We start from the raw sequence: 15,818 nt of genomic DNA, 5'->3' as shown, positions 1-15,818 counted from the left end.
GGTTCTGATAAAAATGTGCATTCTCCTGCTGCAGAAAACATTCCCAAAAACCATGACACTCTCTTCCCTTTATTTTCACAGACTTTTTACACACTCTGGATTCAGTCTTTTCCCAGTTAGACGATGAACGTTATGTTTCCCACTGGCCCTAAATAAATTAAACTTGATTTCATTATTGAAGTGAACTCAGCAAAGTTTCTCTTCAAATTCTTTTAAATGTTGAGACACCGCTGAGACAGATCCTTACCCTGTTCAGCACTGAACTGGCGAGCTATTCCAGCTGCAGGGTTGAACCGATTGCCCATTGAGATTCTCCACATTATCCTGTCCTCTCATGCATTTGTCCTTTGTGGATTAATAGCACTTTGTGGGGGGACTTGAATGATTTAGTGTCATTGTAAAGATGCAATGTTCTAGAAATCTCATTAAAGTTTTTTATATATTTAACTTGAAATAGGAATTTTTTTTTTTTTTTGAAAATTGTAGGTTGTTCTCTAATGTTGATCTCCGAATGTGTGTGTGTACTGTATGCATATGTTTTAATATATATATATATATATTTTTTTTTTTTTTTTTTTTATCTGTTTTTCTTTACAGATACAAAATACCCCATAATTCTGTTCTCAGATATCTTGTGTAGCACTATGTTAAAGTGACCTTCAGCTATGGAAAAGCGCTATATAAATAAAACTTCTCCTCTTGGCAGTTCAGTTGCAAGAAATTAATACGGCTGTTGACTGAGTGCTCTGAATATATTAAAATCTCCATATATCACATCGGCAGTGAATATGTAAACACAGTTAACTACAAACAGCCACATATAGTTACAGTCATCATAAAACAGAAATTAGAGGAATGAATCATCCATGGTCGCTCTACAGAAGTGTCCTTAAAGACACAAATGGTACACACACAAGCCTCTGCTCACATGTATGCACACAGGGCTCTGATCTCTGAGGACAGGCTCAGAGGAGGAGGCGGCACTGAGGGACACATCGACCTGAGAAAAACAAGCCCAATGGTCATAATGAGAGGCTTTTCATTACAGGGAGCAGGGATTGGTGTGGGGCGGGGGTGCAGAATCCAAAGAGGGCTGAAGCAGGCAGATGCTCAGCGCTGTATAATCACAGCCTCCCTCCTGCGCCGCTGGACTCATTTGTTGCATTTCATCTGTGGATCTTGAGATTAAATGTGATGCAAAAATGCCATCTCTGGAATACCTGGGGGCGTTAGTGAATCATTAAGCAGTGCACACACATGTTTATATGATACACCCACATAAATGCACAAACAAAAACTGTGACAAACATTCTTGCACACGCACTTGAGGAACAATAAGATTCAGCAGCAGGAGAAACTTGCGTTCATGTGGCTGCTTCTGCGGCGCTGTGGGTGAGAGGGGGTGTGTTCGGATCCCGCTGGAGGAGCCAGTTACGCCGAGGATGCGTCAGGGAGCATGACTGCTGCCGGAAAGGGGCATGACATGATCTGTCAGAAGGCTGTGTCTCTCATAGTTGACCTCTGTACGCAGGACAGCCCGCAGCTGGACCACAACACCTGTGAGGAGTTCCTCTTTCTCATCTCCAATCAAGAGTACAACCACAAGGATTCGGGTAATGACCAGACTTTTCTTTAGACTTATGGTTGTGCTGCTTGTAGAGTGGATTATGTTGTTATTGATGGTGTTTTTTTGAATGAGAATCTCATTTAAACCAAAAATTGTTTTATTTTGGCTCAGGAGCAACCGTGAAACAGAGCCAGGCTGGTATCCAGATTAAAATGACCTAGTCTCAGGATAGCATCACTCACAGTTTGACTGCGTTTCTGTGTGGGCTGTAATGGGAATAATTATTTAAGTCCAGGACTGCCAGCACTGCCAGACAAAGATTCCTATCAGATGATACTCTTAAGAAAATTACTTTGGGAGAAACATTTTCAGTGTCCCCAGGAGATAAAAATAGTTTGGATTTGCCACAGTGCTTATGCGCACCGTGACAGAAAAATTACTGTGTGCTCATGCTTTAATCAGAACTGTGTTGTAGGATTGTTAGATGTGGACTAAAATGTTTGATCATGTGTGGAAGCCTGTATCTGAAACCTTTTTTTTTGTAGCAGGCATAGATTCAGCATTTTTTCTTCAGTTATAGGGTCCCATTGATATGTTAGAACAATTTTTTTAATAAATTAAAATTAAAAATCTAATTTCATTTCATTTAATTCCATTTTCGGTGACATAAAAGGGTTTGGAAAGTTGTAATTAATGTGCACATCTGTGAAATCATTAAAGAAGAAAGGGCAATAATTTCTTTAAATGCATTGCATTAAAAGCAACCATGTTACTTTTTTTTTTTTTTTTTTTTTTTTAGAAACCAGTTATTTAGAATATTATATTATTAATCTTTTATTAATATACATGTTTTATTATTATTTTTTTGTTAATATTTAAAAAGCATTGCATTAAAATCCTATCATTTTATATTTAATCAAACTTTAATTATATTTAATTATTTTATTCATATACTTTTAAAGCTAATTTAAAATGGCTGCTTTTAATGTTTACTATAATTAAGCATTAAAATTAAGCACACACACAAGCTTTAAAAGTAACATTTTGCACTTAAATGAATACGGCAATTATAATAAAAAAAAAAAAAGACAATTAAAGCATCACTATATTGTATATCAAAATAAAACATATTATAACGGATATTTTAAATTCTAATCTAAAATGTTTTAACGTTATTGTATATTTAAATGTATTCTATCATGTATTTTTGAAAAGTAAAAATCTATTTATTTAAATTCTTAAACTTGAGGAGAGATTTGAGGTATAAGGGCCTTTTGAAGGTCTCTTATATTATATTGCTCTGTTCAATCAATTTGCTTGCAACCAGACTGGAGGTATTTTTGGCTGGTTTTGTTGTTGTCATTCTGCCATGTCGATGTGTTGACAGACCCCTGCTTGGAAGAAATGTGTCAAGTGAATGTAGACAAAAATCTTGTCACTTTGTATTAACCTCACAAGGCAAATCGAAGGTCCTCCAGCCCACCACTGGCATCCATGGCTGAGCCGTGGGGGCACTAAATGCCACGGCATGTTATCGGACCATCACTGTGAATCACTAGTGCCATATAAAAGCTGAATAGAGGCTCTTTTCTTATATTGTTGAGCAGATTTAAAACCAAGAGTCTGGTTTCCCTCAGAGGGAAATGTCAAGCAGCTTGCTGTGTTTGAAAAGTGGGAGGAAACGTTCCTCAGGAGTAATTCACATGGAAAATCTCACATTGTGAGATAATTGTGCGAGGAGGTGATAATCCTGCATGTCTCAATGACAAAAATGTTGTTTTTGTACTATATTTGTTTATCATTTTGCAGCATTTCCTCCTGCCTTTTTGCTGGCTGCCAAATCGTTGCGATTCTGTAAACAAGCCAATTTTCGGTGTCACAAATGTCAGAAGCCTTGTCTAAGACTGAGTCATTCAACATGTGCGTCTGTGATTTCTAATCTCTGGCAAACACCGGCGGATGCAAAATTTGAACCGTTTTGACTGAAAAGAAGAAACAATAGCACGTTTCTGTGGTTCAAATCCAAGCGTGTCTGTTCCAAGCGCACTGATGTAAATACTACATGGCTTCAGGTTAGTTTTGAATGTATTCCAGCGTAAAAAACCTTCATGGGATTGGGTACTGAAGCACAGATGCTGTTCAGGGATGGCAGGACACACTGTGGCTGTGAATGATGGATGGAAAGCCCTGCATAATCCCATTAACATTCAACAGATGTCTAAAGATGAGACCCACAGTAGAGGAAAAAAACAACGCTTACCTTTATGAGTTTGGAGTGCTGTTTAACTGAAAACAGACTGACGCCCTCACAGTTGTCCTTATATGCATGCAACTGAAATGATGGATGCCGGATCACAGGTGATGTGTCAGATTTCCACATCAGCTCTAATTAGATTGTATCTCATTTTCACAATCCCATCAAGGCTTTATTAAGCCAGACTCCCTGCAGAGGACATTAGTAGCAGACGAGTATTCATTAGATTCTGCTGCATTCTTTGAAAGGATGGAGAAAGTTTTGCTTTGCAGGTGTTGAAAAAACTCAGTGGTGCAATCTAAGCCACTTTCTTTGTTTGTGCTTTAGAGTTTTGCTAGAATTCTAGAGTTTTTAATAATTCATATGTGTCTCATCAAGTCTTTTATAGAAAGCACAGTCTTTAACCTCCAAATTGGCCAGTAGCCATTTTGGCTTGAGAAGATAATAGACTTTTGCTGCACTGGTGTTTACCGAGGCAGATAGATGCTACGACAAGTCCAAGAGCACTGGCTAATTTACATGATTATTATGTGTCTCTCTGACACTGGGGTAATTGTTGCTGTGTGTGTTGTTGGAGCCCAATCTTGAGGGGACTGGGGTCTGAAAAGAGAGAGGTGTGAAAACCAGTCTGTCTGATATAAGCTGCAGCTGATGGATACATATTATAAACCATGTCTATACAAATCCTTAAAACAGTTTGACCTTTACGGTATATAATCCTTAGTTAAGCATTTTCAATAATGTCAAGCTTCATTTTGGCCACATGAACTCACTGTGTCAGATTATGCCTGCTTTCAAACTGTATAGTGTAGAAAGATAGTATGCTAGAAAATATTATGTCTGAATTCATATTCATAAAACAATGAAATGAAAGGTATATATGACCTACTACTTTCCCGAGATTCTGGAGTGCACATTCAATGCACGCTTTAAATTAAAAAATGTAATTAAATTTATGCATTTAGCAGACGATTTTATTTAAAGCGACTTACAGTGCCTTCAGGCTAACAGTTTTTACTTAACATGTTCCCTGGGAATCGAACCCACAACCTTGCACTGCTAATGCAATGCTCTACCATATATATATATATATAGCCAGGTTTTTATGCATAGTCAATAGATTCAATTATTAGGTTACTTTGACCATCACCCACTATAGATCAACATAATCTGCAAAGGTGATAATCAAGATATTTCATGATAATTCAGTCAATGAGTTTGGGAATGTTTCGAATAAAAAGGAAAAAATAAATAAAACATAAATGCTGTTGTGTCTGCTGTGTGTTGACGAATCAGTTTTGTGTACTTATTATTCATTGGGTTGTATAGAGCCAATCAATCATTGCAAATACATTATATGGCATGCAATATCTTCCTTGTCAGTGTAATGCAAATGAGGTATGTTTGGCAGCAAACTCTTGCTCTCGTTCTGTGTCATGCTGTGTTAACAGACAGTCTGGGTGTTACGGTGCAGCAAGAGCATCTGCTCCAACAATGACAAAGCTTTACAGACATTATCTTCCCTGTTTCCTGCAACCCGCTCAGTTGAAGAAGCTGTGTTTTCTTGTTAAGTGTTATCTTGAACCCCCTGCAGTTATGCCCATCACAGTAGGGGCCGACATTATGGGTATAATGTGAACAAGCAGAAGCATGCCATCACGGTACATCAGCAACAAAAAGACAAAAGATCATGTGTTAATTATCTTGTACAAGAATGAATTCATTTGTTGTTGTTGTTGTTGTTGTTTGTTTCGGGTTTTTTTACTTTGCATGTATGGTTTGTTATTGTCTAACCCAGGGGTGCCCAAACTCGGTCCTGCAGAGTTTAGCTCCAGCCTGTCTCAACACACCTGCCTGGAGGTTTCTAGTATGCCTAGTAAGAGCTGGATTAGCTGGTTCAGGTGTGTCTAATTCGGGTTGGCTCTAAACTCTGCACGACACAGACCCTTCAGGACCGAGTTTGGGCACCCCTGGTCTAACCTCATAAAATGAATTTTAATCCATGCCCCTTTGCTTTAAGGACATCAAGATGCTTGTATTTTTACTTAAAAAATTTCACTTCCAGTAGATCAGTGTTACTGTTACTAGCTAAACTATTAACTATTAAAAGCTAAAATTATTAAAAATTGCTTTTGATAATTGAAATAAAGATGAACCAAAATAAATACTAGATGAAAAACTTAAACAGTAAAAAAAATGAATTTGCTGTCTATAAAAAATTATGGTTGCTGTCAAAACAAAATTGTGAACATATTGGGGTTTTAATTTTAAAAATTGTTTATAAGTATTGATTTATTTTTTTATTTTTGTGCTGTCAAATAATAAATCGCATTTGATCACATCCAAAATAAAAGTTTTTGTTTACATAATACATGTGTGCTGTGTATATTTATGTATGTGTATATATATATATATATATATATATATATATATATATATATATGTGTATATATATATATGCATATACATGCATTTGTTTTTAATGCATTAAATTACATTTATGAAAAAATTGTTTTACAGCACACTTTTTTTTCAAATATGTATTTTTTTTTTTTTTTTTTTTTTTTTTTGGAACAACAGAGAAAAATTTGACACCCTGACTAAATCTGCCACATTTTTACATTGAACTTCATTTTATATTAACTAAACAAAAATTATAACTGCCAACTAACAGAAATAAGTATTACTAATATAAATAAATAACAAATAATATATGAAATATAAATATTTATAAATACAAAGTATTACAATATTTAAGTAATAAATAACATTGTAGTAGATATACATATTTAAAATTCTCAGTCTTAGTCCTAGGAAAATGAAAACAACTGTATTGATGACTCATCCTGAACTACACAGATTTTTGTTCAATTAAATACTTAATAAAAAATGTCCCACCTCCAATTCCATGTGCAACTGATAAGAAAGTATAATGATTTATGGCTATGACATAACTAAAACATACTGGCTATTAATTTATAATATATATTTTTTAAAGACAAGCCCTTCAGTATGTTTCACCTAGACTTACAGTTTCAGTATGAGAGAAAACTGTACTCATCAAGCAACTTCATGCCATCTTTAAATTTCAAATCAGAAAAAAATTGCTTGTGGCTACATAAACAGTCTTTTACTGACTGAGGCAATCAGACAGTAATTGAAAATGTATGAAAGGATCAAAAGGCATGCGAGTGGAAATTTGCCAAGACAGGCTTATTTGATTTGATTAATGCAAAGTCAATTGTATATTTTAGAGCTGCATTTACAAAGGAGCTTGATTTGTTGATAAACTCTCCTAGCAGCATAATCTTCACCTTTTTGTACCATATATTATGATTTCATGCTCTCTGGCCTTTATAAGACAATCATGACTGCTTTTAATCATGCATGAAAGTTGGTGACCTTTTAGGTCAAATCTTGAAATTCCAACATGCAAATCCAGTATCCAAATAATAACCCATTTTCTCTCAGATGACTGTCTTTCACTGTGACATAATCACGCGAGGCGTGAAATTACGAACAACATAAGAGTGCATGTTTTCCTGTGATGTCAGTGACATGTTCTTCATTGGCCTTCTGCTGCTTTAATGTTTCTAAACCGTATGTGAAAAACAAGCCTCTCGTTCAGTGACAGCACAATGTCTGAAGCCTACTCCACTCATCTGTTTACGCACTGAGCCATTTCAGTTCATTAAACTTCAAAACAGTTATATTGTGCAGCCGAACAATAGACAGCGCTGCAAAAGAAAACCGTTATCTCTCCACACAAGCACTCTTGTAATGACATTGTGGATTGAATTGAGTTTAGAGTGCACTCGTCACCAAACCACAGGCCCATCTCGTAAAAAATGCATTTGTGAGTTGGGGGGCGAGTTAGATGTAATGTAATTAGAAAATGTGTGATGTACATGGAAAAATGTGGAATGAATGCAGTAACCATTAAAACAGGTGCTGGAGGGGGCGAGTAAAGGGTCAGGATATGAGACACATACTGCATGTTAAACAGTCACGAGGAGTCATAGGTGACTTGAGAGAGGGAACATGTTGCTCCGACGATCTGATATGAATGTCTAAAATGAACGGTGTCTTTAAAACAAGATGAGATCTCAGTTATACCTGTCACCTGAGGAAAACTTGCTTTTTTTCATCAGCAGTATCTGTTCTAACTATTTATGGAATCCCATTTCTGCCTCAAAGTAAAATAACCAAATAAATAAATTAAGTGTGACTTCTATTTATCATAATTGAGACTTCACATCTTACAATTGTGATTTTATAACTAAGAATTGAGACTTTATATCTCAATTGTGACTTTAATTTTGCAATCGTGGCTTCGTATCTGAAAATATGAGTTTATCGCACAGATACAACCTTATTTGTTTAGTAATTAAGTCTTTAAATATCACAACTGTGACTTTTTTGTCATAACTGTGTCTTGCTATGCTACTTTATTTATCGTAGTTATGACTTTATATCTTATAATTGCAAATTTGGCTTACAGTTGTTTTCACTTTCATTTTTAGTAATTGTGTCTTTATATCTTCCAATTGTGACTCAGTTTGTTATTTTAGCAAGTGTATCTTTATCTTAACACCTTATTTGTCATAACTGCACATTCATACATACAACTGCAATGTCATATCTCACAATTGTGGCCACATTTCTTCTAAATGCAAATATCTCACCATTAAAACTATTTTTATTTTATTTTATTATTGCAACTTAATTTATTGTAACTGAAACTTTATTTCTCAATATGGAATACTGTAGTTCTGTTATGCATTATATTGTGTATTAAGTCAAATCTTAAGGTAAATATTATTACTCCACAGTGAAATCTTTGGAGACTTTAGGAATTTAGACTGGCATGTCCCCGTTTTTCTGTCCTGAGAAGCTGTTGTAATTAGTGATAGGTAAATAGGACTGTGACTGCCTGAGGCCAGTAACTCCAAAGACATTGAATGATAGGAGATCAATCCAGAGAAGCTAGTGTAGATTAGCTGAACAATATGAAAGATTTCTGCTGACCACTGTACTCTCTCAAGAATTCAAGAGAACAAAAAACACTGCAGACCACTTCTAGCTGGGAACCTGCTGCACTGGCGGAAACTGAGTCAATATGATGACTGTGATGTCTTAAGTTACCAAATATAGAGAAACTGTGAAAAGAAAAGTAAGATTACTGTCAAAGACTAGCCTCATTTTAGTCTCCGTGCCATTTGGAATCAGCAGGATTTGGGGATTTCATTCAATAGCTAAGATTCAGTGGATTATGCATTGTCCACAGTGTCATTTTTCAGTCAGCTGCGTTTCAATGCATCTCTGTTCCTCTCTCGTTCTTGCTTTCTTTGTAAGAGCCAAACTGCCTGGCTTTGTTTGATCAGGGTAAACAGGGAAATAGAGCTCTGTGAAATGACTGTGCTTTCACATTAGAGCTTTAATTTGGTTGTTTATTTGCTGTGAAATTAATTGAATTGCCAGTGAAAGTCATTGGCTCATGAATGTGCTTGCAGACAGTCATGTCTGAAACCCAGTGACGCAAATTCCCAGAGACATAATAGCTTTGATCAGCTCATGTACTGTAGGTTGTCATATATAAAACACCTTTCCCCCATTTTATTTTTCCCCCACAGTACCCTTTTCAGATAATTTTTTCACAAGTCCTTCCTTAACCTTTTCTCCTCCTTTTAAGTGTGAGTCCCAGTCCAGATGTGCTTTATTAAAGGATTGGTGGATTTCGACGGATCTTAAAGCACTCCCAGAACATCTGAAAATAGCCAAGAGGATTTTGATTTTACTTTTCAACATGCTGAGTCTCTAAAGCATGCAGGTTCAATCCCGAGCCTCTTTAGCTTTGAACCACTCGCCCAGAATCTCCCAGCAGGCTTCCAGGTGCTGTCAGATCTGTGTCATGCTTGCTGCCAAAGATGACCTGAGGTATAGATATATGGCTCATTAGAAAGATGAATGGCATGTCCGGTGATGCCTGACCCTGAAGCCTCGGCTTGTGAGCTTTCAGAATGCAACTTCCTCGCATTGTGGATGCAGGCACCATATATTTCCCCTGGAGGTGCTTTAAAAGCTGAACCTCTCAAGCGGGAACTTTATTGTCAAAAATGAAAAATTCTGATGTGTTCTTTATTGACACTCAGAAACCATCTCATTTGTCTTGAAAATACAACTTCCTGGCATGTGTAAATAAATGAGGCTTTCTAGTGCAAAAAGCTTGACTTGTCAGTGAAATTGCCCACAGTGTCAGCCTTTGCATATATGTATAATATCACAAAATAAGATGAAATGTTGCGACAAATCGCTGTCTATTAGATATACACTTTTGTGACCTTTTCTAGAATTTTCCATATGGTCTCTCATAGTGATTTCCTTCCATATACTGCATTTGATAAGTGGTAACAGGAAGAAGAATTAGTAATTCAGCATTCATGTAATTTTTCACTTGCCAAAAATAATTACAATTCTGTCATCATTTACTTGCGTTCATGTCATTCCAAATGAATTTGATTTGATTTCTTCAGTGCAGCACAGAATGTGAAATATAGTGGTGCTACAACGTGATTTCCATGCAAACATTTTAGGTTTCAAAAAGGCATCATAAAAGTGGCCCATTACACATATTTTCTATGTTCCACAGAAGTAAATCAAGTGGGTTTTGAATGACACAGAGGCAAGAAATGGAGGACATACCCTAAAGTCATAAAGGCACCATAAAAGTGTCTTTTTAAACTTATAAATCAAGTAGGTTTTGAAAGACACAAGGATGAGAAAATGAGAGTCATTTCAATGTTTGGCTGAACTATCCTTTTCATTCAATAAAGCATTTAAGTTCCAAAAATTCCAAATACTCCATAAAAGTGGTCTGTTAGACCTTCAAGATGCCGTTTTCTATGATCCACTGGAGAAAGGAAAAGAAGTGGGTATTGAGTGACACAAGGGTGAGAAAATAATGAGAGTCATTCCCATGTTTGGCTGAACTCCCTTTTTAGATAAAACTGAGGACATGCCCTGATTTCACATTAACAATTCTTTTAGTCTAAGCAGACACCTTTTTCCTCTCTAAATTGAGCTACGAATTAAGGAAAATCAATTTGGTAATTGCAAAAAAACTAAATGAAAATGCAATTTTACACCACAGCGCTGCTGAATTCACTCAGGGGCTCTTGTGTAGCCTTGCATACATTATGTGAATCAAAATAGCTCTCGTTCTTTAGGGCTGCTGTTATGGTTCCAGTTTGAGAAACACGAGGTGCACCCTGGTGCAGAAGATAGCAGCAGGAGGAAGGTGGTCCCGGGGTCTGACTGCTCTCCTCATTGACTCAGTGCTCTGCTGAATGCAGCGGATAGGGTGATGGTAATCTAGATGGAGCGAGGCAGGGGGGAACCGCTATCTCTCCAGCTCGGGGGAAGATAGTGCTGCAGTGTGGTTCAGACCCCACTGTGGACGCAGCAGCCTGAGGCTGGGGTGAAATACAACCATTGGAATATTAAAAGGTGGTGTGTCTCACACATGTTCTCAGTCCATCCGTCTTTGCAGCTGTCACGGCTCTCTTTAATCAATCCAAACTGCATAATCATTGCTTTTCATCCATTGACATATCCTAAACTCATTTGATCTCCTGCATTCACTAAATATGTTTGATATTCATGAGGCTGCCTCATTAATATGCATGCACCAAACTTATACAGCACCGCTGCTTGTTAGCTGTTTCTCTGGTGTTTAACATCTAGCTCTGCCCCCATGACACAGAGGTCTGTGCCCTGCGTGTTGTGTATTTGCGCCATGAGGTGCAACACCACTGGGATTATGGGAGTGTGGATTATTTGTAAGTGTGCGTAGAGCTCAGTGAGGGATCTGCCCCCAGCATTTCGCTGTATCTTGCTGACTGGCTTGCTCTGACTGCCATAGAAACGGGGTTCTTAAGCACGGTGGAGGCTCATTCTGCCTGAACGCTGCCGAGCGTAAGCATCACAGGAGGAGAGGGAGAGGCAAAGTGAGAGAAGGAAGACTCAAGTATCGGTGAGTACAAAAATGTTGGACCTTTTTAGAGTAGTTTGCATTTGTTTGAACAGCTTGTGAATGGTTTGTGCATCAAGGGAGAAACAGGTTGTATGAGCATCCTGAAACAAAGAGGCTTCCTGTACACGTGCTGCTTTGATTTTAAAACTGTCTGAAGTAGTTCCTGCTGGAAAATTCAGATTGTGCGAGCTAAATCTACCTTAAAATGCTTCTAAGGTGGATTTTACCTGGTCTAAGCTGGTTCTTAAGATCTTAAACAACAACTAGAAAATAGCTCAAGGTGGTCAGTAGATAAGCTTGGTGACTGGTCAACCTGTTTAGACTATCTAAAGACTAGCTTACACACTTCAAATGGATTTTCCAGCAGGTGTATCAATGTGCGCATTTACTATGTGTGTGTGCACGTGTAGCAGCGTCCATCACTTCAAAGGGGGGATGCAGTTGCTCGTGCGCTCTTTATCGCTTTTATTTTACCTCTCAGGTTGAACTCGAACACTTTGAAAGCAGACGATGACTGAGTGGCACTGTAGGTTTTTTGTTTTTATCCCTTGCCCTTTCAGAAGCCTTTGTAAATATTCAATCAAAGGGGTTTCTGCCCACACCACGTCCTTTGTGTGCATTTTTGTTGTTGTTTTCTGTCTTTTATGAGTTCTTTCCATCTGCCGGCAGAGTACGTACTGATCTTGTAATCTGGCAGGTGAATTGTGCTCAGCGAGGCGTAACAGCATCTGTGATCCTCTATCACTTTGTGTGTTTGTTTGCGTGTGTGTGTTAAGTGAGCAATCATGGCTGCAGGGTACATAGCCCCCCATCAGCGATACTGTCTTACCTGCTGCACAGGGATCCTAGCAGCGCATTGAGTTCAAGAACAGTGCATTGGGTAGATGTCAGGTTAGGTATAACTCAACTGGGGGCAATTCTCAGTGTCTCACCCTGCTGGAAACCCCTCATAAATATGTCAGTCCATCTGTGAAGCACAGCACTGGCACTGGCACACCCTCGTTCCACAGAGAGAGAGTCCTGCTCTGCCAGTGCAGCAGTGCAGTCAGAGTGAGCAAACTTTGGCTCTATCGCCTCCCAAACATACAGCACTATCAGAAATCAGTAGTGTTGCATTATGCATGGAGAAGAAGGCGTTTTAGCTGCTGATGGTGGAAAAGTGTGGATTTGCGCCTCATGGATCTATTCTGTGTTTGTAATGCTGTGCATGTCTACGGTGTCACTTGTTTCATGTTGTCAGTTTGAAGACCATCTTATTGCTGCAGTGTTTGGAGATGCTTAGTGATCGCAGGGCAGATCATGTGCAGATTAACACACTTTGCTGACATGATGGGGGTTGATTAGCCTGACTACAGGGGTTTTTTTATGTTTCTGCATCTCTTTTACTGTGTTTTTCACTTTCTATCCCCGTCTTCAATTTCAGTTTTTCTCCAAAGGCTTATTCATAATATGTCTGAAAGATTTTTCAGACAGAACATATGCGGCCCCAGAAAATTAAAATAGAAGAAAGGATGCTAGTTAACATGTCCACATTAGCCCCTACTGGTAGACTATATGATGTAATTACACACTGTTGTTTTTTTTTTTGTAACTAATATAAATTTGGCTTATATTTCAGTATAATATAGTAGATGTTTCATCAAAGCCAGTATATTTTGTAATGCTCTTAAAACAATAGTTCATCCAAAAATGAAATGTTTTGAATTTTTTACCGACCCTTCATGTCTTTCTGAACTTGTATTTGTTTATCATTTCATAACAAAAATTATGACAAATAGTGCTAGGTGATATACTGGTAAACCGGTTTGAATTATGAACATGGTATTAACTTTTTTAAAAACAACAGCGTTGTGAACTGAGAGGAGATCCTTGTTGAATACACCTCTCACTAGTGGTTTGAGGATCTTGAGAACTATTAATAACACAACAATTTTTTTTAACTTGGCAAATAAATTAACTGTAAACATCCATTAACAGAAGCCAGAGATACTGCAGATTAACGCAAATAGAAGAAAATATGTAGCAAGCAGAGCAAGATCACTATTCTCGATGTGGAAAATGTTGGAGGAAAATCCTAAATACTAAAATGGGGTGGAGGTTTATATAAATGTATCTCTGAAGGGAGCTGACTGTCTTCAGAAAAGTTTAGTTGGTATTTTCTTTTCATCTTACCTCTGTATAATGCACATTAAAGAACTGTTAATAAGCACCTCGCTGCTTTGTTTTTAGCTGTAACAAAGGAAATGCCGGATCGGTGCAGATATGTTTTATGTAGCATAATTTCACAAAGCTAAAATCACATCTTTCTATTTTTGCTTTAAATTTTTAAATGATACTAATCTAATTTACATCAAAAACTGTATGTAGCATGTTTGTTTGGATCATAATTACATTTAATGTAATGCATTCTGATTCATATAACCACCAAGAATCATGCCAGACTGCCAGAGTCCTTATAAAAAAAAACACCTTTTATGTCAAACTGCCCAGGACTAATATACTGTATAATAAGTTTGATGCATTTAATTAAAAAAATACATTTTCAGTGATAAAGAGTGCTAGGAAAGTTTAGAACCATTGCAATTATTGTACACATCATTGCAAAATGTCAAAACTGTTCTTCAACAAAACCATTCTTCAAACTGTCATCTTTGATGTTCTGCTGAAGATAGGAAGTAGTTTGGAATGATGTGAGCATAAACGACCCCCTTAAAGAGTGAAATGGACTGTATTGTCTTTCGCATTACAGCTCAGGGTAGTTACCAGAAAAGGGTTTGTGATTGTTGTTGTACCATTAGTGGTGTAATGACATCATTTTTCCTGCAGCTCTAGAGAGTGATTAGTCACATGACATTTATGGCACAAAAACAATTGTGTCCATAAATAAATGTAAATACCATTGAGAGGAATTGGAATGCTAATATATATTCTACTCTAGGTGTTGTAGATCAGATTAGCATATTGCAATGATCTGTATTTTTTCATGTAGATGCTAAGTAAATATTGTTTATTATGAAAAAAAAAACTTACCATGTCACAAATTCTTTATTGTACTTGATGTACATAGATTTGTTTGCTGTTGCTGAGTGTCATTGTATCTGACTTCTTGTAAGCAGGACATTACACATGAGCTGACGGTGTCAAGAGAGAGGTTACCCAACGGTTCTGGCCCTGCAGGACGCTTTAGGGCTCCACAAATGTCACTGACAAACAAAACTGTAAAGAATTCCCATGTAACAGCTGGATGTGTGAACCAAGTGAGACACTATGGATTTTGTAACTTGTAAAGTCTGTACTGGCAGGTGGCAAATGTGAGTGCCGAGGTGTGAGATGTGCTTCGAATGTGTGTGTGTGTGTGTGTGTGTGAGAGAGAGAGAGATCCCTAGAGAACCAGTAAAAGGAGCAGTCTGTCTTATGACTGTAAAACACAGTGGCGTTCTTCCCCAGGGGTGTTACTCTGGATCGGGCCAAGTCTACATTTTTGAGTGGAAAATTATTGAAAATGACATAATTCAGGCTACTACAACATAAACAGAGATGCAGATATTGTGCTTCTGTGAGATTAGGAGGGCAGCTGTTTGGCTGTTTTACTTGAATGGATCTCATTTTTATGATGGTCACATACACATACACAGAGAGCTCTATGTATCCCTTTGTGTGCGAAAGTAGTTTGTAGTGTGTTCTGTCAATAATTTACCCATACAGCATTAGTTCCTCATGTTATTTTAATGGGAAATTCTCCCTCAGGCAACACTAAGGACACTTGTCAAGCCTAAACACTTCAGCTTGAGCAGGTTCTGTAAAACTATCTCCTATGTGGAGAACATCCTGTGGCCAGAAAACATGTTTCTTCACAGTTGACCAGGATCAGCAAATCAATCTTTAATGTGTTGAGGTAAATAAAGAATGTTACACAGAAAGTGGTGAGAGCAGTGCTTGTTTCTGAAGGGATAGTTCACCCCCAA

At 37.4% G+C, this 15,818-nt stretch overlaps 1 protein-coding gene across 1 annotated transcript in view; it reads left to right on the top strand.

Moving 5' to 3' along the window:
• Positions 1-1,456: 1,456 nt before the first annotated feature.
• The window catches only part of LOC128012160 (synaptotagmin-6-like), a 40,343-nt gene continuing 25,981 nt past the window's right edge, over positions 1,457-15,818 (top strand). The window contains exon 1 of the mRNA XM_052595214.1: positions 1,457-1,613. Coding sequence (XP_052451174.1) covers positions 1,457-1,613 — 157 coding nt within the window. The remainder of the gene's footprint in view (positions 1,614-15,818) is intronic.

Source organism: Carassius gibelio, chromosome B23 (genome assembly GCF_023724105.1).
Source record: "Carassius gibelio isolate Cgi1373 ecotype wild population from Czech Republic chromosome B23, carGib1.2-hapl.c, whole genome shotgun sequence".
Lineage (NCBI taxonomy): Eukaryota > Metazoa > Chordata > Actinopteri > Cypriniformes > Cyprinidae > Carassius > Carassius gibelio.
Note: the sequence above shows the minus strand (reverse complement) of the source record. Positions and strands in the feature narration are given on the sequence as shown.